The 23625-nt window shown below is 45.3% G+C and overlaps 1 protein-coding gene and 1 long non-coding RNA gene across 2 annotated transcripts; both read right to left on the bottom strand.

The window, feature by feature from the left end:
- Window positions 1-5054: 5054 nt before the first annotated feature.
- LOC123077845 (peptidyl-prolyl cis-trans isomerase) lies at window positions 5055-11342 on the bottom strand. Its single transcript, XM_044500179.1, has 6 exons — window positions 11014-11342; window positions 8773-8917; window positions 8473-8561; window positions 6963-7017; window positions 6676-6761; window positions 5055-5440 (listed from the first exon to the last, which is right to left on the bottom strand). Exons 1-6 carry the CDS (start codon window positions 11203-11205, stop codon window positions 5285-5287), a joined length of 723 nt encoding a protein of 240 aa, XP_044356114.1. The 5' UTR covers window positions 11206-11342; the 3' UTR covers window positions 5055-5284.
- Window positions 11343-12539: 1197 nt separating this feature from the next.
- Window positions 12540-17733, bottom strand: LOC123077846 (uncharacterized). Its single transcript, XR_006436848.1, has 8 exons — window positions 17157-17733; window positions 16661-17010; window positions 16459-16557; window positions 16027-16097; window positions 15002-15116; window positions 13682-13825; window positions 13142-13602; window positions 12540-12647 (listed from the first exon to the last, which is right to left on the bottom strand). It is a non-coding gene; the product is annotated as an uncharacterized lncRNA (long non-coding RNA).
- Window positions 17734-23625: the final 5892 nt, after the last annotated feature.

Below are 23625 nucleotides of genomic sequence, written 5' to 3'. Positions count from 1 at the left end.
CGAAGGAATTTCAAAGTAAACATTTTCAGTAGGTTCAGTAGGTTGAGGAGCAACTCTTTGCTCTACTGGTCGGGGTGAAGATACCCCGAACAAGCCCCTCAAAGGATTATTTTCCATAGTAACAAGTGACAGTAAATTTCAGCGCACTATATAAATTTTTCCTTACCAAATTCCACCTACCAAAGGCGCTTCACTCCCCGGAAACGGCGCCCGAAAAGAGTCTTGATGACCCACAAGTATAGGGGATCTATCGTAGTCCTTTCGATAAGTAAGAGTGTCAAACCCAACGAGGAGCAGAAGGAAATGACAAATAATTTTCAGTAAGGTATTCTCTGCAAGCACTGAAATTATCGGTAACAGATAGTTTTATGATAAGGTAATTCATAACAGGTAACAAGTAACAAAAGTAAATAAGGTGCAGCAAGGTGGCCCAATCCTTTTTGTAGCAAAGGACAAGCCTGGACAAACTCTTATATAAAGGAAAGCGCTCTCGAGGACACATGGGAATTATCGTCAAGCTAGTTTTCATCATGCTCATATGATTCGCATTCGTTACTTTGATAATTTGATATGTGGGTGGACCGGTGCTTGGGTACTGCCCTTCCTTGGACAAGCATCCCACTTATGATTAACCCCCCTCGCAAGCATCCGCAACTACGAAAGAAGAATTAAGGTAAACCTAACCATAGCATGAAACATATGGATCCAAATCAGCCCCTTACGAAGCAACGCATAAACTAGGGTTTAAGCTTCTGTCACTCTAGCAACCCATCATCTACTTATTACTTCCCAATGCCTTCCCCTAGGCCCAAACAATGGTGAAGTGTCATGTAGTCGACGTTCACATAACACCACTAGAGGAAAGATAACATACATCTCATCAAAATATCGAACGAATACCAAATTCACATGACTACTTATAAAAAGACTTCTCCCATGTCCTCAGGAACAAACATAACTACTCACAAATCATATTCATGTTCATAATCAGAGGGGTATTAATGTGCATAAAGGATCTGAATATATAATCTTCCACCGAATAAACCAACTAGCATCAACTACAAGGAGTAATCAACACTACTAGCAACCCACAGGTACCAATCTGAGGTTTTGAGACAAAGATCGGATACAAGAGATGAACTAGGGTTTGAGAGGAGATGGTGCTGGTGAAGATGTTGATGGAGATTGACCCCCTACCGATGAGAGGATCGATGGTGATGACGATGGTGACGATTTCCCCCTCCCGGAGGGATGTTTCCCCGGCAGAACAGCTCCGCCGGAGCCCTAGATTGGTTCCGCCAAGGTTTCACCTCGAGACGGCGGAGCTTCGTCCCGAAAGCTTCCTTATGATTTTTTTCAGGGCAAAAGACACCTTATACCAGAAGATGGGCATCGGGGGGCTTCCAGGTGGCCCACGAGGCAGGGGGAGCGCCCGGGGGGGGGGGGGGGGGGGGGGGGGTAGGGCGCGCCCTCCACCCTCGTGGACAGTGGGTGCCCTCCTTTGGTGCTTTCTTCGCCCAATATTTTTAATATATTCCAAAACTGACTTTCATGGAGTTTCATGACTTTTGGAGTTGTGCAGAATAGGTCTCTAATATTTGCTCCTTGTCCAGCCCAGAATTCCAGCTGCCGGCATTCTCCCTCTTCATGTAAACCTTGTAAAATAAGAGAGAAAAGGCATAAGTATTGTGACATAATGTGAAGTAATAGCCCACAATGCAATAAATATCGATATAAAAGCATGATGCAAAATGGACGTATCAGAGGTTGTCTGCTCAATCAACTCAGGTACGTACCACAAGTGATGTAATAGGCCGCAGGATTTTCCCCCGAGGGATCCAGTTATGTTCCCATATAAGTGTATCTTCTCATGTACCTATTCTCCGTACCACTCCTTGTTGCATGATGTCTCTACCATCCAGGATAGCACGCCGAATTTGTGATGGATGAGAACCCAAATCCACATGTAAAAGATCACAGTCTGGATAGTAGACCGATTTTAGGATCCGTGAGCTGAGTGATTCAGGGCTATTCAAAAGCCTCCATGCTTGTCTGGCCAGGAGTGCTAAATTGAAGACCTCAAGACCTCTAAACCCTAGGCCTCCCATGTGCTTCGGCCTAGTCATAATATCCCAAGACACCCAGTCTGGTTTCCTTCGTCCCTGCTTACTACCCCACCAGAACTGCCTAATGATGGATATGATGTTCTCACATAAAGCTTTGGGAAGTCTGAAACATGCCATTGAGTATACTGGAATAGCCTGGGCGACAGATTTGATAAGAACCTCCTTTCCTGCCGCCGACAAAAGCTTCTCCATCCACCCTTTAACTTTCTCCCACACACGGTCTCGTAGATACTTAAAAGTACCATTTTTTGAGTGTCCCACGTCAGTTGGCATACCCAGATATCTGTCACTCAGAGATTCATTGTAAACATTCAAAACATTTTTAACACTATCACAAACTTGCTGAGGGCATCCCCTACTGAAAAAGATTGATGAGTTGTCGTTATTTACTCTCTGTCCGGAAGCACCACAGTAGACATTCAACAGGTGTGATACCGCATCCGCCCCCTTAACACTCGCCTTAAAAAGCAGCAGGTTGTCATCTGCGAACAAAAGGTGGTTAACAGCCGGGGCTGTGGGTGCCACCTTGATTCCGCCAAGTACCGATGACTGTGAAGTAGATTTTAAAAGGCACGAAAGGCCCTCCGCTGCAATCAAGAACAAGTAAGGGGAAATAGGATCTCCCTGTCGAATTCCTCTGGTTGGTTTGAATTGGTCCAACTTCTCTCCATTAAAAAGAACTGAGAACGATACTGAAGTCACCATGCTCATTACTATGTCAATCCAGGGCAGGGCAAACCCCAGTTTTGCCATAATGGCCTACAAATACGGCCACTCCAAGCGATCATAAGCCTTCATCATGTCTAACTTTAGGGCACACGAGCTATTAGATTTTGCTTTAGACCGCTTCATAAAATGCAGACACTCATATGCACAAATAATATTTTCAGTTATGAGCCTTCCCGGAACAAAGGCGGACTGCTCATCTGAGATAATGTCTGGTAAAATCTTCTTAAGTCTATTAGCAACAACTTTCGAGGCAATCTTGTATATAACATTGCATAGGCTGATAGGTCTACACTGAGTAAGAAGAGTTGGGTTCATTACCTTTGGTATTAAAACCAAAACCGTGTCATTTATGCTCTTTGCACTCTCTTCTCCTCTGACAATTCTGAGGACAGCCCTAGTGATCTCCTCCCCGCAAATAGATCAGGATAGAAGTGAGCCGGGAAGCCATCTGGACCAGGCGACTTTGTTGGGAACATCTGGAAAAGCGCAACTTTTACCTCTTCAGTGGTGTAAGGTGCGCATAAAATATTGTTCATCCCTGTCGTAACCTTACGTGGAACATGCATCAAAACATTATCAAGTCCGGTGATCCCCTCGGACGTGTACAGAGTCTGATAGAAATCATTAACCATCTGGTTAAGATCACCCGGGTCTTCAATTAGGACGCCAAGAGAATTTGACAGAGCTTTTATCATGTTCTTTTTCCTCCGGATGCTCGCCCAAAGGTGAATTTTTGTTTTGTTTTTGTCCCCGGTAGCAAGCCACTCGATCCTAGATCACTGTCGCCACATTAACTCCTCCCTGTGGTAGAGTTCCACAAGTTTATCATTTATCTTCACCTCTGCGTGCGACGGCCCTGTTCTTCCTGGATCTCCCCTAAGGCGCTCAAGCTCAAGCTTAAGTGATTTATTTCCTTGCGCACACTACCAAAGGTGTCATTATTCCATCTTGACAGATCGGTGGCCAGAACTGTCAACTTTCGTCTGATCTCCTCAACAGTATGCCCCGGGTGTTGTGCAGTCCACCGCGCCAAGATGGTATCTTGCCAGCTCTCATGTGTTTCCCATATGGTCTCGTACCTAAAAGACCGTTTACATGTAGTTTTTTGCTGGTCGTTTATCTCTAGGAAAATCGGACAATGGTCGGAGGTGGCTGCCGTGAGATGAGAGAGGCTGGCAAGAGGAAATTGTGCACACCATTCTGCAGATCCTAGTGCCCTATCCAACCTTACTCTTAGTGAAAGTTCCCCCTGCTACCTTCTTCTTAAAAGTCCAAAAACGGCCCTTATAGCCTAAGTCCAACAGCATGCAAACATCAATTGTGTCTCGGAAATCCTGGATTTGGGCATTACCGCGTTGACCAACTCCCATGTGTTCATCCGGCCGTAAAACTTCGTTGAAAAGAATTCACAGCTGGGAGGACGGAAATGTTGACCGCCTCGGTCAGTTCTTCCGCCGTGCTACACTTCGTTGCAGAAAAAGCAAAAGAAAAAAGATAGCAGCCCACAACAACAGGAGGAGCGACGCAGGCAGCCCATATAACCCACAAAACACAAAAAAGCCTATGCCAGATGAACACAAATGCAAACCTGGCCCACCAAGGGACAAACACACACGCCAGACAACAGGCACAAACACCACTGCGAGACAAACATTTTGCAAGTATCTAGCAGCATTTAAAAATGTGGTGAATATTTTTTTAAAACTTTTGACCGCCCCTCCCCATTAATTTTCTGTCTAGTCTTCCTGTTGCTCTTTTACATTTGAGCTGCGGATTCTTTGAAAACTGATGTTTAATCTATGGTAATTTGTTTGATCCAAAATTGCCAATGGCAGTCAATGTTTAATCTAGGGTAATTTTCCTTTCAGAGCGTAGGGCTATTATCCATCCGGTGAGAGTAAAATCATGATGTCATCTTCATTGCCGACGATATCCCCTTATTTGATTTGGCTCAATTTCATGATTTTCAATCAACTCATTTCAACCATAGAGAAAGAAGACTAACTGGTAACAATAAATTTCAACCAACTTATTTGATTTGGTCAAACTTTATCATTTTTCATACCATCTCGACTTGAAGCACACTCTAAGAATACCTTCGTGTCAACTGTCAACACATATTTTGCCACCAAATGGGATTCTATGCTCTAAATCCGACACAGTAAAGACTTCCGATTCGCATGGCAGAGAAAGAGTAAATCATGTTTAAACACATGGCATTATTTCAGTTTACCATATGAATACTGTACTGTTTTCCCTGCAACAACATCACAGCCGTGAAACAAAACAAGGTCTCACAAGATTTCTTTACTCAAAAAAAGTCGACTAGCTCAAGTAACCCTTTCCCAAGAGATTATAGCCGCAGAAAGAAAAGAAGGATGTGTGAGGTAATAAACCCAACCCTGAGCCCTGAGCTATTGACCTACTCATCAGCCGTCCAAGGGCAGCTCACCACAATCCACAATTCGACAGGGCTGCTTGGGAATATCGGACCTGCTGGTTTCTTGCGATTCAAGCTCCCTCACAACGTCCATGCCCTCCAACACATGTCCAAACACAACATGACGGTTGTCCAACCATGGTGTCTGAGAAAAGCATTCCATTATTTCGAGTCAGAATAAGCCATAGGCAGCAGTAATAGTAGGGCTTTGGTCTCATTTTGCCTTATTTTCGCTTCCTTTTCTCATTTTTGGCAGTTTTTAGGCTTCACTAGCTTAATTTTCCATTCTCTTCTTTTCGGCTTTGGCAGGTTCTTCTTCTAATACAAAATGGCACACATCTTGGCGCGTGTAGAAGAATTGTTTTTGGAAATGGCATGGCGATGACATGTAAAATGTGATGAACGGGAGAACCTATAGAGCTGTAATATGGAATGTGCATTTTTCACCACATATTGTGGGAAACTTGAAGAAATGTGGAAGGTTCACTTTTCAACAGCTCTAACAGCTATAAAGAATCAAGTAGTAACCTAAAATGAAGTTCTGAAAACAATAACATGATGAAATATTAGGACGTGTACAATGATGCTGTGCCACATATGATAAATGATGAGGTGGAAGAACGAGAAATCAGAAAAAAGGGATTGTCTTCTCTTAATTAAGAGATTATCTCTTAGGAACAATATCCCTCACAACATATTTGCAATATTTAGTTACTATAGAGATAACAGATAAGACTTAAGAGATAACCATTATACATCATATATTTTTTTTTATTTCTAGATTACGTGGCAGATTTAATATACAACTGTTTATTAACCATTGTACATGCCTTATACACTTTGGACTACTGCAATGATTGCGACTTTATGCCTCTCTGCTGAAGACACACTATTTTAGAAACAAGAATTCAAGTATCATCAATTGTTACTTTGGGTGTAAGTGTTTTTGTGGGCACAAACAATCTTACAAAGAAATCTAGGGAGCGGATTGAAGGATTAAAGTTTTCTGTCAGGACCAGGAATCTAAACCACATCCTACTCCTTTTCTGGTATACAAAAGGGAGTAATGGTTTTTGTGAAGCTAATTCGTTAGTGGGGTATTACTACACTGATTTCAGTTCTGTCAATATAGAAAAATACCCCCATTTTCAAGTGTCTAAACTTGGAAGTAATACCTAAGGCTAGTAAATAAATCTCAATGGTATTGATCGAACACAAAATAGGGATAGAAATGTACCCCTCTGTCCATAATTTGCACATACTTTTGAAGACTAAATAAATATAGCCTTTACTTTACCATACATGACTTTGAAAGCGAAGAGTTTGGCAAATAGTGACCTAAAAACGATCCTGTCATATTGAATATTAAGGATTACTTACCTTCACAGTGCAAATGAAAAACTGGCTTCCATTTGTGTCAGGGCCAGCATTGGCCATGCTTAGTACACCAGGACCAACATGCTTTACTGAAAAAGGGGTAAGAAATAAAAACTTTCAATTTAACTACTACTGAACTAAAACTGAACCTATTGCAGGCAAAAAATTCAATACACAACTCTATGCAAGTCAATGAAGCTTCAGTCCATAAATCAGAAGTGCGACGAAAAGGTCAAGGTTATAAAGTGGAAACTTCATTCAAAGATAATGTGCAGTATAAAACCACTTACATGTAAAATTTTCATCATCAAAGCATTCACCATAAATACTTCTCCCACCAGTACCCTGCGGTCACCAAAAAATCCTTAGCACCTAACAAGTGAAAAAGTCTGTTACCTTGTCACAGAAACAAGTTTGCTGATAAATAAGTCACTGAATTCCAAACCTAGATTAGGATGAACTTCACTTGTCTTTCATAAGGTGCTTTTCGACCCCCTTTAACATTTATTTTGTACACTATCTTAGTATTGCAGTGCTTCCCAGAACTAAGAAAGTTGCCAGACTTTCCCTAGATGCATCCATAACACAAATACTACTATTTTGCAATAAAACATGTTCTCTTCCAAACTTATATACTCAACACATTACAGTCTTATCTTTTTTTGTGTGTTTAAGAAATTTAATCGTTCAAATTTCAGCCTTGCCCTTGGTAGTTTCTCAACACATGTAACTCATGAAAGGATAAAAATGAATCCTGCTAAACTGTTGTGTGGTAGATTTGTCACTTAGCTTATCATAGGAAAGTAGTATAAAAGTGAAGAGGTGAGGAGTAGCAATAGGAAATATGAGTTGCATTAGGAAAGGCTGTGTTGCTCAACCGCTTAGCCTAGCAGCACAACCCTTGTATTGCTCTCCCACAACCCCGTTCTCACAGTTTAGGCTGCTCCCATTCGCTCGCCGCTGCTGCGGAAATCGATTTGCTTTTTTTCCTCTGGCTACTAAGATGTTTAAGTTCGCCAGGTTGTCTCTTGCCTGCTCATGGACTTAGCAGGCGGTTTAAAAGGTTGACCTATTTGAGAATCTCTGGATCTATGTTTATTTCCAACTCCCCGAAGGCCTCCCCGATGGGTTCTACCATAGAGGCACAATACTAGGTAGCCACCGTGGCTACTAGCCTGTATTCATCTAACTTTCATAAATATTGGATGAGCCATACAGTCATAATACAATGCCCTTTCAACATAATTATATTGGCATAAATATAAATTAACACATTTAAGAACCATCTTAACTAACTAGAGAATATCATAAATCAATAACTGAAGTGGTACTACATGATCCCACAAACTCCAGGGGATGTGTAGACTCAGTGTGCTGAAGAGGATAGGACCTAGCACATCCACTTAATCCAGATATCAGTAAACTTGTAGGCAGCTGGTACAATAACTGGCAACTCTTCTGCTAAAATAAGTCTATTATGCCATCTTTTTCACGGGTGGTGCTGAAAAGTACTAGTTTCTGCAATGGCATTGATCGGGATCCATTTTATTAGTTGACTTGGTGAAATAGAAATAGAATGCACCCAGAATCATAATTCCAACGGGACATTTCTGTAGACCTGAAGAATTTAAAATCTACATTACAGATATCAGTGCACCCTGTAAGTGAATGGACATATGCTGCACAAACACCATCCGAAACAAACCTCGCAATTTGATTGTACTGGAACTGATGTATGGTGTACAGGGAGGAGTGCAGAATAAAGTGAGCTGACTAGTTATCAGGGAACATAGTACTTACATTGTTGTTCTGGAAATCCCCGCCCTGAATCATGAAATCCTTGATAATTCGGTGGAAGGAGCAGCCCTTGTATCCATAACCTTTGTCTCCTGCCCGGATAAAAAAGAGAGCAACAATATCTGAGTCCAGGTATATACTACTCAGCACATTTACTGACACTAGCAACTCCTACAAATTTGTTGTCGAAGTTAAATAGTGAGGACCGAGGATTGCTAATTAAAACTTTGGAACCTTGGTCTTTTATAGACTGGGCATCATCATTAATAAATGTCTTTTATCTGAAAAAATAGCCTGCTATACCAGTGCACAAGGCGCGGAAGTTATCGACAGTCTTGGGGACGACCTCGCCGAAGAGCCCGATTACCACCTTGCCTGCGCGTTCCCCGCCAATCTCGACGTCGAAGAAGCATTTGCTCGTCACCTTAGCCTGGAGATCCAAGTCACCCTGCAGAAGCAGCAACAGGACAAGGCAAATTACAAGCTAGATTTGTCTAAGACCTATGATCGTGTCGAATGGAAAATTTTGTAAGATCTCCGCCTATGCTAGCAACCGAACTACTGTGCCCGCTCGGAAGATTCTGAACTGGCTGATCATCCTGACGATGCACTGCCTCTGGAAGGAGAGGAATAAACGTGTCTAGATGGCATCTCCGCGTCTGCGACTGTGGTCACTTCCATCATCGACAGGGAATGTCTCTGGTTGCTCACTTGGCAGCTGAGACAGTGTGGTTGTAGGGAAGTTCTGAGTAATCGATTCATCTTTGATGTCAGTGGATTTCTGGTAGATGTGGTTGTTTTCCCTCTATCTTAATGAAACGACGCGCAATGCTCTTGCGCGTTCCGGAAAAATAAAGGACCAGTGGGGCAACTCCAATCGTTGTACATCAAAACATACACCTCAAATGTCCGCGGACACGTCCAGACATGTCAACGGACAGCGATTGTGGAGCCGGTCATCCAACTCGTATTTTTTTTGGAAATGGAGGAGGACCCCCGGCCTCTGCATCTGGACGATGCATGCAGCCACTTTATTAATTATTCACACAAGACCTTACAAAGTGATACAATAGTAAGACTAAAGCCACCGTCGCTACTCCTATCCAGTTGATGAAGGGATGCTGATAGTCTGGGCCTAATATCAAACAGACCTTGCAGCCAAACCTAAACATCTAAGATCTGAGGTCCCAACCAGGACGCTTACCGGGTATGGGACACCTACCAGTCCGGCGCACTCCTCAACCAGGACGCCTGCCGGGTATGAGGCCGCCGCAGCCACTTGCCACCAAACCATCTTCAGAGTTGTACTGTTGCATCTATCGTGCCAGGTCTCTCTGCCATCGACGCCACCACGACGTCAGACAGCGTCGTCCTCCTGCGCGAGTCCATCCTCGCACATCGGATGCCCAATCTGCACTGCGCCACGCCGTCGAGATCCGTCGCCATCAATGTGTAGGATGAAGCACCGCTCCACCAAAGAAGCGGTCCACTGGTCCCTCGAGCCCGTGCACACCTCCAAGAACGACGCCCCCAAGGGGGAAACGACACAAGAGCGCCGCCGTCCGATATACTGATCTAGGGTTTTCCCCGGAGGTAGCAGATAGATGTCTTGAACTTCTCCTTGGCGATGCCTTCAAGAAGAAAACGCCGCATCACAGCGTCGTCACCGCCGGCCTTGGCCAGGTTTTCACCCGGATCTGAACAGAGGACCTCCATCAAGCAACTTGTACACGAACCGCCGCCATCGCTGACGGGGACTGGATGGAGAATCCAGGCCGCCGCCGCCTGACCGGCCATGGCACCACCATGGTGCCTAGGCCGGCGTCGCCAGGCCCACCATGCCCGCCTGTAGACGCTCACCAGATCCGCCGGCCCGCCGAAGCCCATCTGGGTACGGCGAGATCCGCGATCTGGGCCGCTGCCACAGGGGCTCCTCTGTTGCGGTATCGCGCCTGCGCTGACGCCGCTGTCACACTCGCCGCCGGGAACCCGCCGCTCCACGCCGCCGGTGCCCCGCAGTTCTGTGTGCCGCCGCCGCCAGGGGAAGACGCAGCCACCACATTCGTATGCATCAAATAGGCATCACATTCGTACAACAGGATGGGCAGGCGGACCTAGAGGAGAAAACACATTGGCTGTGAGGACATGTGGTCCAACTGACAATGGGCAAGCCGACTATCCGGACCATTGGGTTCGGGTTTTTGAAAATTCGGACGTCCGGATGTTTGATGGTCGGTGTTGGAGGGAAAAAAGTGTCCCGACCGCTTGGTCCGGACGTTTCGGCAAGGAGTTGCCCTGATCGGACATACAGTATTGTGCAGCGGTTCTCGGGGCGCTGAGTGCGAGGACGCAGAATCCATCGCAATGGTGGGCGCTGTACGAAGAGCTTAGAGAGATTTTCCAAACGTTTAAGATACAGAAATCTGATGGAGAGCAACGTTGCCACCCATCAGACGGCAGCCCAAGCCAAGAATGTCAACCATGTAATCACATGTGATTGTAATCCCATCGAGAATGGATATATTAAGCTCTCGGGGGGCGTACCTCGGCAGCCGCCGCGCGGACGACGAAGGCGGCGGCAGGGGCGCGGCGCGCGCCCAGTCTGACCGCACCCGCGGAGCTGGAGCGGAGGGGGCAGTCAACGCGTCCCCTAGTGCTGCTGCGGCCAGGGACGACGCATCGGCGCGGCGCCGGCGTGAGTGCGGAGGGGTTGGACACGGCCGGCCTGCACGCCATGTCAGGGTTGGTCGCTAGTACTTGGATTATCAGATTTTCTTTCTTAGTGATGAGGGCACTTGGATTATCAGATAGAAATCGATCAATGGGGATTGGGATAAGGAGGAGAAGACGGGGCGCACTAGAGGCATCTCGAGAGCGGACGCCTATTTCACAGTTTTTTTTAAGAAACAACACGCTTTATTACTCAATGTTTAGGGGAATACTAGTAGATCGCCCGTGCGTTGCCACGGGCCTATTTTTTTCATGTGCACATTAATACAGTGCATATCAAATTTTGCAGATATTTTTTTAATTGCACCTGTAAATATAATACATATAAAATTTTGTATGTATAAAAAATATATCCTGCAACCATTGTTGAGGAAATCGTTAACTGGTAGCTGCTCGATCGGCTGGCGAGTAAGGGATTAATAGGCTAATCGGCAAGTTAATCGGCCCTTTAATCAATTAATCGGACAATTTATCGGTTTATCGGCTACTCAGTGACCCTACGAGTAGGGATTAATCAGCAAATTAACTGGTTCATCGGATGAATTCTTAAACAGGGCCTGCAACAATCATAAAATAATTGAAATCCACTTCACTCGCAATTTCACTCAACCATGTATACAGAGAGAAATGATCTAAATAATTATATGTTGTCTTTAGCTTCATTTGCACTCCGCAACCCCAGTCCATGTTCGCCACCTCAGTAGTGACAAATCCGGCTCGCAATGCCCCCTTCCCCCTCCATGAACACACACTTCACAATCAATTGAACCATCTATACAGTTACTAACATGTTGCATCCCTTCTAAGAAGGATTGACATGAAAGGGACACCTTACCCATGATTCTTCTATTTTTATGATCTCTGCTATCTGGGCAACATCCAGATTGTAGAGACGTCATTCTCTTGAGCACATCGCACATATGTGTCTTCTATTGCTGCTTCTGCTTGAGTGTGCTGGTGAATGATCTCATTTGCTATGTAACAGATAGACAAAAAACCTACCAAAAATATCAGTGTCATATTAACTCATTGGTGTTATTAATTCCAAAAATATGGGAGTGTAATTGTCCAGGAAATCATCTAAGAAATTATTACAAGTGGTACTGAAATCAGTTGTCAAAAAAAATGGTAAGCAAACATTAGAAAGATGGTCCCTGAAAAATGTTTCACACATTACAGAAAATAATCATATATGAATTATATTAGGTAAAAGTAATTGGGCATCACATTATGAGATACTAAAATTGGAATGAATCACCATGATATTTAGTGAGAATCTGAACTACCTCATACTTCATACTCTGCTTGCTTGAACTTCAAATGAACATGCTATGCACCAATTGAAAGAACCAGATCACTTAGATCAAAATGTTATCCACAATTTGAAAGAACATAGCAGCATACAAGATCTCCTTTCAGAATAAAAAAATAACCATCCAACACATGTCCTGCAAGCAACATTGTGCAAGTGTATAATAACTGCATGTCAAATATGCAATAATTTGGGAATGAAGGATCACTTTTACACCCTTATTTTATGGACCGAATATGAAACTCGCATGTCCATAAGACAAGCAACAAATATATCTAGGTCTAAATATCCATGGGCACTCTACATGGAAAATATGCAATAATTTGGGGAATAAAGGATCATTTTTACCCCCCCCCCCCCCCCCTTTTTGTGGAGCGAATATGCTCCCAAGCTCCAACCAGATCGAGCGAGCGAAACCAAGAACCGCCTACATCATAGTTCAAGGGCCAAGGTAATTAACCTCGTCTGATTAGAAGGCAAATGTTATCCCCAAGAATAACCCATCCAATTCATTTCCCTAAGGAAAATTCTTCCAACTAGAAGAAACCATAACTTTATGCGAACTGATCTCTGAAATTTGAATTACATACTGATTAGATAGCATCAAATTAGTACAAAAATATTACTTACCAGCTGTGTTGAACAATCACCAGATCAGCAAGCAAGCAAGATATGTCTCGGGCCAACTTGTTGAAGAGCAGAAAAGGACCGAGTGCAGTGATGTTGCTATTTGCTGAGTTAAGCAACTGTGGTTATTCCCATATGATCTAGAGTCTAGAGAGGTAAAAAGATATGGAGTATGAATCCTTCGCACAATTCAATCCTTTGATTGTGTGAATGCATACATTCGCCAGTATTACATCACACTTACAAAGTTGTCATGTGGTGACATGCTAATCCTCCTCAAAACCTAAGCCATTGTTTGCGAGAATTGCCGGCGGCAGTCAGAGTACACCCATGAGGCCAATGCCATGGCCGCCGCCCACCATGCCCGGAGCTCCTCGTTGGCCCGAACGCGGTACCTCTCCGTGACGTCTGGCGCCACCTCTGTCAAGATATGTTTTGTATATAACCGTTATCAACTACTCCATCTGTAAAGAAATATAAGGGCGTTTAGATCATTAATACAGAGGCGGTACATCCTTCAAGGAACGCAGCATGTACGCATACCATGAAACCCATCGGGCACATGATCTATCCGTTTGATGGTGCTCATGTTGTTCATCTAAGCTCAAACTTGTGATACGTAGTTGTGTACTACTCCACTGTAGAAATCTCAAGATACTGCAGAATGGTAGCATGGATACGATCACCCTGCAAAGAGCAAACAATATGTTTTAAGCAGGAACAAAAAGGAATATTTTAACAGTTATAAGTATACCAGAGCACATTGATATTTGAGCTGGAAAAAAGAGTAATTCTAGAAAAACATAAATGGCCTCAAACGTAACGCAAAATAACCAATACCGTATTCAGTTATGATGTTTTTTAGAGGCATCATACCGAATAATATTAACCCTCTTCCTTTAAGCAACAATCAAATAGAAAGATAGCCTCTTCTTTAACCATTCGTACAAAACATAGATTGTTTGTTTCGTCCAGAAAATAAAGGAAACCCAAACTTAGGATAAATATAAGATATAAGGAGGCCATGAAAAACATGCTGCTGCATTAACAAGTTTAACCCTTCTGGAACGTTCCGTTCTTGACCTGTTATTCACAATTATGTTCATTAATTCTTAACAAGCCAAGACTGACGCGAACCTATTATTCATGATTATGTTCATTAATTCTAAACGAGCCAAGACTGACGCCAACAATAACAAAAAACTTCAAGTATGATGTACCATAAAAGAGAGAAGACACTATATATAATAGATCATCAGTTTTCTAACCCCACCCGTTGTGTCATCGCCCCTAATACTAATTACCTAGACCACACCAAGGGCATTTCGAAGATCTAAATATCGAATCACTTTCTGGACAGAAAAAAATATCCAGCTCAAATAGAAATGAGTATACCAAATAGCTTGGTATGAGCTTGTAGTGAGAACATCATGAGTGTCTGAACTTAGTGCTGCCATCAAGTTCAAAACTCAACGATCATATAGGAGATCGATGGACAGAACTAAACCACAATTTTTTCCATGAATGTGTAAACATGAACTAAACCAGGTATGGGTTATTAAAAATGGAACAATTGGAGCAGAACATCTGCAAGAAGCAAACCAAATTGAGCCACCTACACTGATAAGCCCATGTGCTAAATCAAAAGGAAACCATACCAACTATATAATACACTTTTGAACTAAACCAGGTCTGGGTTATTAAAAATGGAACAATTAGAGCAGAACATTTGCAAGAAGCAAACCAAATTGAGCCACCTACACTGATAAGCCCATGTGCTAAATCAAAAGGAAACCATACCTACTATATAATACACTAATATAAGACAACAATAATATAAACAAGAAGCATAGACCACCAGACCTCAAGTGCAGCCGTAAAAACTCATTATCGTTGTCGTCAGCAAATGCAAACGTGGAACTACCAGTCATTACTATTGTCATTCAGCTTCCGCAATATCAGAAACCACAAAGAGAACCTGCCAACATGCACAGAAGAAGATCATCAGCTCACACCTATCAACAGTTAAATAGATCTATAGCAAAAGCAAATAGAAACATCTATGCCAATGTCCGTGACCAAATCCATACAGCCCCACACCCATTGTAAAACACACACCCCTAACAAACAGCATGGCAAAAGGAAAAAGGCAAACAGCACGCAAGAATCTCATTATCTGTCATGTTCAGTCATGAATGAAAATATTGAGAGTATTTAAAAATAGATCTCTACATCCCTCTATATTGCCTTGTTATATATCTACCAAATGGAGCAAAAGGTTACCCTAAATAAGTTATAGACATCAATTTGTGCTTCCGAAACTACTGTGAATCGCGTAGCTAAAAATTTAGAACTTGTTAAAATAACATGAGAGATTAGTTAATGATGTAGATGAAGATAAAGCGAACGCATTAAGGTTCAGTGTCAAGTGGTTGTTGTACCAGCAGATTGTTGTAATTTTTTTAGTCCAACTGCTACGCTCGTACAGTATCAAATATCGAGAACTTGGCCAATTGCAGTTAATCATTGAGATGCTATAGATAATATCCAAGCCCATAGTGATTAAATAACAACATAAGAAAAGAGCATGAGTGAACCAGTAACATCTACCGGATAGCTTAAATTATCAAATAGATCAATCAAAACTACTGATCGAGCAGCTACGCTGAGAAGATGTTGAGCGTGGAGCACCCTGATGGTTCTGCGGCTGAGCGTGCACTCCATTCCTGCGCTTATATCTCACCATGTAGAAACACATACAGAGGATTATTAATTTCTACTGTCGCTAGCAGATTGATTGCAAGCAAGGCGGGGTTGACCTTGTAAAAGACTGAATATCATTCGGCCTTGTTGATGCCAGCATGAAGGGCAAGGAGAGAAGGACATACCTCAGTGGTCATTTGCCGCGTCCTCAGCTACGATCTAATTGCAACTCGTCGAGAGGGTGTCGGAGATGCTGCTGCAAGTTTTCACTCCTTGGCATCAGATATATAGCATTGTAAGTCTGCTTTCAAAATAAAATTTCTTAAATTCCTACAAATAACAGATTGGATCAGCTGCTTTTAATTAATACTAAAAATATACTTTCTAGTTCAATTTTGTACATAGCATGATAAGATAAAGTACAATCTGTAACGTAATACCACATGTTGCTTAAAAAAGGTTACAATACATCTTGCTTAAACTACACTCCAGTGAAATATAAATATCAATACTGTCCTCGTGATTGAGGCAACGTTTTGCATCAGGAACGAGCCGCCGAGGATCTACCCTCTAGCCTAGTCATATCTACTGATACAAAATATGCAATCACGACTTACTGGGTTAGAATTCAGAGAGATTGGAGTGTTTGATTCACTGATACTATTGGAGAATGGAGTTCCAAAACCTTCATTTGTGGTGTGTGGAAGACAGCCAGCCTACAATTTACAAGGAGCATAATAATTATTTTAACCAAGCACTGTAACTAATGACAAGAAGCTGCTGGGTAAGGAGCATTAGTACTGTAGATCAGGAGCATACCTCGTTGCTTGTAAGACAACACATGAAGTAGAATCTCCTTTTGGTTGTAAGAGAAAGAATGTAAGAATTTTTCTATCAGAACTTTTAAAAGGCCAAACAATGCTTGTGGAAACTGTGATCGGGCAAACTCAAATTGGCCACTTAGAACATCTCGAAGGGACAACAGATAGCAAATAGTTGAGAAAAGAAAAATTCTCAGTCTGAAATTACGATACGAACAAGTAATTTAATTCTAAAAAAAGCAATACCATCCTTAGGATCAAACTGGAGCTCCTCTACCTCCTCTAGACCTGGAGCGCAAACATAATGTTAATCATTTGAGAAACTTATCTCTGTGGAGACTCCATCTGCTGAAGAAACATAAATGATCTATCAACATTGACATTGTATTTCGTCTGAGAGAATCCAATATCCGGATCAACAACCAAAATGAAGAAAACGAGCATGAATTGGGGGGGGGGGGGGGGGGGGGGGCATGAGGGGTTGGGAGCCTGACCCGAGCGGAAGATGCGCACAAAGATGACGGCACTGAACCCTGCAGCAGCATGGTTGACATCCTTGCAGTGCGTCACACGATGGAGCCCATGACTCGAGCGACACAGGGAGGTGATGGAAGCATGTGCTGCGGCCTGCATCTACTCGCATATATTTGAAGCCGTGGAAGCACTCCTCCTGCTCGGCCGCGGGGTTGTCGGCGATGCGGCGATGGATAGAGCCCAGGAGGCGCCTTGCCTCGCGCGCATGCCAGGTACCCGGAGGCGCTCGAGCACGAACGTGGCGGCGCCGCCCGCCTCGTCGCCGGTGGATTGCGTCCTCTTCACCGCCCGATCTGGTAGTGCTGGTGGGCGTGCATCGCGGGGCCTGGTGATGCGGCATGACCCATCGCATCAAGCGATTTGGTAGGAGAGCTGTACGGCGATGGAGCCCATTGCGACGGCGCTTGGAAAATAGTAGCATGGCGCGGCGGCAGACGAGGGGGTTGGGAACCCTAGGCGGGTTGGGTCGAAAAGAGGAGGATGTGGGTGTCTGCGTCCGAGCGAACCGGTCGATCTAACGAGGAAGAGGCATGTCGAGGGAGTCGAGGGGAGCCTCGCTGGTTAATTTTCGTAGATTTTTTTTAGTCCGCTTTTCTTGGGTGCGACGGGAGGTTAGCCCTGGACTCCGTGCGAGGATCGCTACGAGGTTTTTATTGGTTCGACGCGGCTCATGGTGAATGGGAGTGAGGACGAAAAAAACCGGTATAGGTGGGACGAAATTTAACCGGCGGAGACTACCAACTACTTCATTATGAGTAGAGATAAGGCCTCTTCCAATGCACTGGTTTTTTTAGAAAAGGAGGATGACCCCCGGCCTCTGCATCTGGGCGATGCATACTGCCACTTTATTAATTATTCTCACAAGACCTTACAAAATCATACAATAGCAAGACTAAAGTCATCGTCTAAACAACAACTGTTGCTACACCTATCCAATTGATGAAGGGGCGTTGATAGTCTAGGCCTAATACCAAACAGACATCGCAGCCAAACCTAAACATCTAAGACCCGGTGTCCCAACCAGGACGCCTGCCGGGTATGGGGCACCTATCAGTCCGACGCACTCCTCGACCAGGACGCCTGCCAGGTATGAGGCGGCCACAGCCACCTGCCACCAATCCATCTTCAGAGTTGTACTGTTGCATCTCCCTTGCACGGTCTAGCTACCGTCGACGCCACCACGACGCAAGACAGCTTCCTCCTCCTGCGTGAGTCCATCTCCGCGCATCGGACGCTGAGACTCCACTGCGTCATGCCGCCGAGACCCGCCGTCGATGATACTGTTGATGCCACACCGCTCCACCTACATGCCATCTCGCGTCGACTCCGAACTATTAGCAACTCCACCACCCTGAGCAGTCCTCGGCCGACGCCTTCAGGAAGGAACACGACACCAAAGTGCCATCGTCGCCCAAACAGAGGAACAGAGGCTTTCGCCTGCGCTCATGGCAGAGGTGGGGGGCGTATGATCCACACCTAAGCCTCCAGGAAGGTAATCGGCGCCGAGGGCATCGACTTTAGTGCGGCCGCCACGCCGGCCTGGAGTTTCCCCCGGATCCATGCCCACCCGCCAGATCCGTCCAGGCAGTATTGGCGTCGACCGTAGTCGCTACCGTAGCCAGCACGAAACGGACAAGTCGGAGACGACGCCTCCCATGGAACTCCGAGCGGCCGTCGAGGAGCCGTCGTAGCACCGCTGCCTCCACGCTGCCCACGCTGCCGTGGAAGGCCCCCCATCTGCACCCGCGGGTGCCGCCCGCAGGCAGGCCGCACCGCGCGCCAACGATCGAGGCCGCCGCCCCGAGATCCCCGCGCCGCCCGAGGCACCGGCGGTCAGATCTGAAACAGATCGACCACGGCCACCATAGGCGCGCCCCGAACGGCCCCCCACGCGACCATCGGGGGAAGCAGCTCCTGCCGTCACCCCCTGAGCCCTCGCCGGCGCACCCCGTCGCCAACGCGCCGCCAACCGCCGCCGAACGCCACCCGCACCAGGTCCGGCCGCTGCGGGGAGGAGAGATCCCGCCGCCGCCGACGCCAACCGGGCTTTGCCCGACGGCGCGCCCCGGCGGCGGCGGGTAGGAGAGGTGGGAGAGGGAGCTGAGGGCTTGGCGGCACTAGGGTTCCCCCCTAGTCGCGGCGCGGGGGCGACCCAGGGGAGGGGAGAGGTGGGAGCATCTAGATGTGTCCTAGACCCAAGGGAGGGGAGAGGTGGGAGCATCTAGGTGGGAGCATCCAATGCACTGGTAAGTGTATTATAAATTGTTTAGCAACTATAGTTCCCAATGCATAGGTGCTTAATTTGTTGTAAAACTGGTCACAATAGGGAGTAATTTAGCATGTTACTAGTCTATGTTACTACCTCTATAGTGGGGAGTAACATATATGTGGTATCATGTAGCACTTCATTAATTATGTTGTAGACTCATCTTGCCTTGATATGTGTGATGTTACTCATACTACTAGTAACTAGCTATGTTACCACATGCTCTCTTTCTTCATTAATTACTTGTCACTTCAGCTATTTTGCCTAAAAATATGTGATGTTACCACCTATGTTACTCCCACTGTGGGTAGTCTAAGCTAAGCTTCATTCATTTAATGACTTGGCTACTAAACTCTTTCATGCATTGGTGAGCTTGCTTCAATTAAATGTTTTGCCTAGGTTCACGCGTTTTACATTGGTTTTTCCTGGGGTTACCAAGTCCATCTCTCTCCTCTTAATTGTCTTTCACATCAGATTTTTCGCCTACATGGCAGGCTTAGCACCTGTACAAGGTGGAGCCTTGGGAGGGGCCTAAAGGTGATTTGGAGGCTCACCTAACCAGATATAATGTCCCACTCCAGTGATGTAGCCATCCTAACTAATCTTTACAAAGGCGTTGCATGTTTGCCGCGTACACACACATCTTGTTAAGTTGAACCGTTTCTGTTGTTTTGGCTCATCGCAAACAGTTCATCCGAGTGAACTGTATGCCCTGTGTCACACACACCTTGATCTGCCCAATCGTTTTTGTTGTGTTCCCTAATCGCAAACAGTTCATCCGACTGAACTGTATGTCGTATATCACACACACCTTGATATGGATGCCCGTTTCTGTTGTTCTGGCTCATCGCAAACAGTTCGTATGGAACAAACGTTTGCCACACATCGCACACGCAATTATAATCTGAATCGTGTTTGATGTCTCCGCCATCACAAACATTTCGTATAATTTTGGCGGTTTTATTACATCACCGTTTGCGATTAATGCATCACACACAGTTTCGTTGAAGGGTCTCTGATTGTAGTGTCGCGTTAGCAGCACCCTGCAGTAGTGACCTAACATAACTCCTCGTGTCGCCCGCCCTTGCCCCCTACCTCGCTCGCCCATCAGTGGAACATCCACCCCCATTTCCCCCTTTCCCCAACCCCCCTTGCCTGCTCGCCATGGCCGACGCGCCAAACCCCACCGCCGCAGTCATCTCGCCTGCCACGGTCGACGGTGTGGCCGCCCGGTCGGCACGCCCAAATAAGAAGCCCAAGAAGGTGCGCACACCGAAGGAGACGACGAAGAGGGCTAGCAGGAGGGCTAAATCGGCGGAGAAAAAACCCGTCGCCGTTGACGCAGTCCGAGTCACCACAACGCAATAGCAGGTCGTCGTTGCGGAGAACGAGGCGATCATCGCCAAAGCCACGCAGAAGGCCCTCATCATGCTAGGGTTTCCTCAGGCCAAGCCGGCAATTCTTGCCGCCATTATCCGCGGCGAGCACAGGCTCGTCGACTGCACGCTCGCTATGACCGGAGTCGCCACGCACCTCCACAACACTATAGACGTACACCTTCCCTCCCATGCCTGGCACGTTCCAATTCGCCACATCGCATACATATTGCTCGCCGGAAGCAAGCGGGATCACGCTGGCCACCCCCGTGCCCGTGCCCATCAACCTCAATGCCACCCTTGTGGCCGGTCAGTCGCCCATCGGGATGCAAAGGAAGAGGCCGCAGGAGATCCCTACGGGCAACCTTGATACGTCTCCATCGTATCTACCTTTTCCAACACTATTGCTCATGTTTTGTACTCTAGTTTGCATGATTTGAATTAAATTAACCCCGACTGACATTTTCAGCAGAGCTACCTTGGTGTTATTTTTGTGCAGAAATAGAGTTCTTGGAATTGGGCGAAACTTTGCAGGGATTTTTTTATGGAATTAATAAAAATATTGGATCAAAGAAGTGCGAAACGAGGGCCACCATGGGGCCACAAGCCAGTGGGTGCACCTACCCCCTAGGCGCGCCATGGAGGCTTGTGGGCCCCACTGACCTATGTCTGACCTAATTCCAAGCCTATATATTTCGTCTTCCCAAGAAAAAAATCAGAGAGAAAGTTTCATCATGTTTTACAATACAGAGCTGCGGCCACCTCCTATTCTTCATTAGGAGCCCTAATATGGAGTTTGTTGGAGGCTCCGGAGAGAGGGATTCTGTTGGGAAAGATAGTAGAAAAAAATTGCCCTACGATCAACCATGAACACTATGAAGATGTGGTTTGGATCCGATAGTTGCCAACTCTGAGTTGTAGCAGAAGAAGAGTCGGTGCAGATCGTTCTTGAAGTCCCTCGAACCATAGATGAACGATCCCTCAAACTATCCACAAACAGTCCCTCGAACGGAAGACCGAAAGCATGGCCTATACACAGTTTGCAAGCACACGGTCTTCATGATCCGGCAGTGCTTCGCCGTCCAGACCTAATCGTTGCTAGAGAATTAGATGGAGAATAAGAGAACCACACAGGGCTTATCTATTATGTGGATTTAGAGAGAACTAGAAATAGATCTAGTCTAGATCAAACTAGATGAGAACTAGATCAAGAGAGAACTAGAGGAGGCTTCAAAACTTGTATTCTAGGGGCTGCCCCTACCCCTCTATTTATATGTTGAGTCCCAGGGTCGCAAATTGGGGAGGAGGCCTCCCCAAAGTCGGTTTGGAATGCAAGGAAGAGTTCTCCTTGGATTCCAGCATGAAACGCCAAGGTTCCTAGCGTTTCAGGAAACGCCACGGACCTCGACTTTTGACCCAGGACTAGACACTAGGGACCCTGGTGTTTGGTCCCTGTCCTTCGCGAAACCCATTTTGCACTGACTTCAAGCCTCGTGGGCCTTACCCCTTGGCCCAACCAAAGTGTCCTTGCACCAGGGCATTTCTGGAAACATACGAAACTCTTTCGCAAATCCCTTGAAACTATTTCTTATATTCCTAGAACTAGTATATGAGATTATTTTATCATAATTCTTGCTCCACTAACACTCAACGGATCGTGATTCCCTTAAGCTTGTGACCCTGTAGGTTCGGTAAAACATAGACATGAACAATACCCCTTGCGTTCAATGATCGATAGCGTAACCATGGACACCCATTGAAAGAACATGCGGTGCCCTCATGTTTGGTTTTGGTAATTGATGACAATCCCCATGGACTAATGGTTGCCTTGAGTTATTTTCGTAGGATTTGTCCATAGGAATTTCTTGAAGTCCATGTGTTGGTTTCAAGGAGTTTATGAGAAGACCAAGGTGCTATTCAAGGAAGTATCCAAAGATGGTCATGTAGAAGACATGATACAAGGTTGATCAAGACTAAGCTAAAGTGTGAATCAAGTTGATCAACACGCAAAGTGTAGAAGATGTACCGAAAGGGATCAAGTGATCCCATGGTATGGTAAGCATTGTCCATTACGCTTTGTGTACTAACCCATGGTCTACGTGAGAGTTCTATGTGGGGTTAGGTATGTTTCCATGGGCTTGCGTCAAGAGGAAGATCTCATACAACCCATGGAGGATGACATCAAGTGGTGATCGTCATCAAGATTGCGATGTGCAAGTTCAAGTGGAGCATCACGAAGAGATCATGCTTGAAGTTTGCCATCCATTCTGGTGACAATGGACTTGTGAAGATGTGCACAAGAGTGGCTCACCCATAGTGGAGTATGGGGAGCAATCAAGTAGTCTTCATCAAGCCAACACAATCAAGAAAGGTGGTCCAACTTGAGGAAGTCAATATCGTCATCATCTAGATCAAGTGGACTTTGTGCAAGGCAAAGGTTTGCCCTTGATAGGTTTTCTATTTTACCAGTCTCATGGTGGTAGTTGGGAGACCGGGTTATAGGATCGATTGTCGTACTATCAAGGGGGCCCCTCAAGTTAGTAGCTTGATCGCGTCGTTCGTTGAGAGCTCAAACCATTGCATACTTGCATCATCTTTCTTGGTTCTTGTTTGGTGTTTCTCTTTGTGAGTTTTATAGCTTATGACCATCTTCATGACAAGCTCGAGTTCATCGAAAATGGAGTTCATATATGCATCTTCTATGATGTTTTTTATGTGGGAGTTTATGCCGGTTCCTCATTCGTAGAGGTTTCACATCTCTATATCATTGACATTTTTCTACTGCCT

This window comes from Triticum aestivum, chromosome 3D (genome assembly GCF_018294505.1).
Source record: "Triticum aestivum cultivar Chinese Spring chromosome 3D, IWGSC CS RefSeq v2.1, whole genome shotgun sequence".
NCBI lineage: Eukaryota > Viridiplantae > Streptophyta > Magnoliopsida > Poales > Poaceae > Triticum > Triticum aestivum.
Note: the sequence above shows the minus strand (reverse complement) of the source record. Positions and strands in the feature narration are given on the sequence as shown.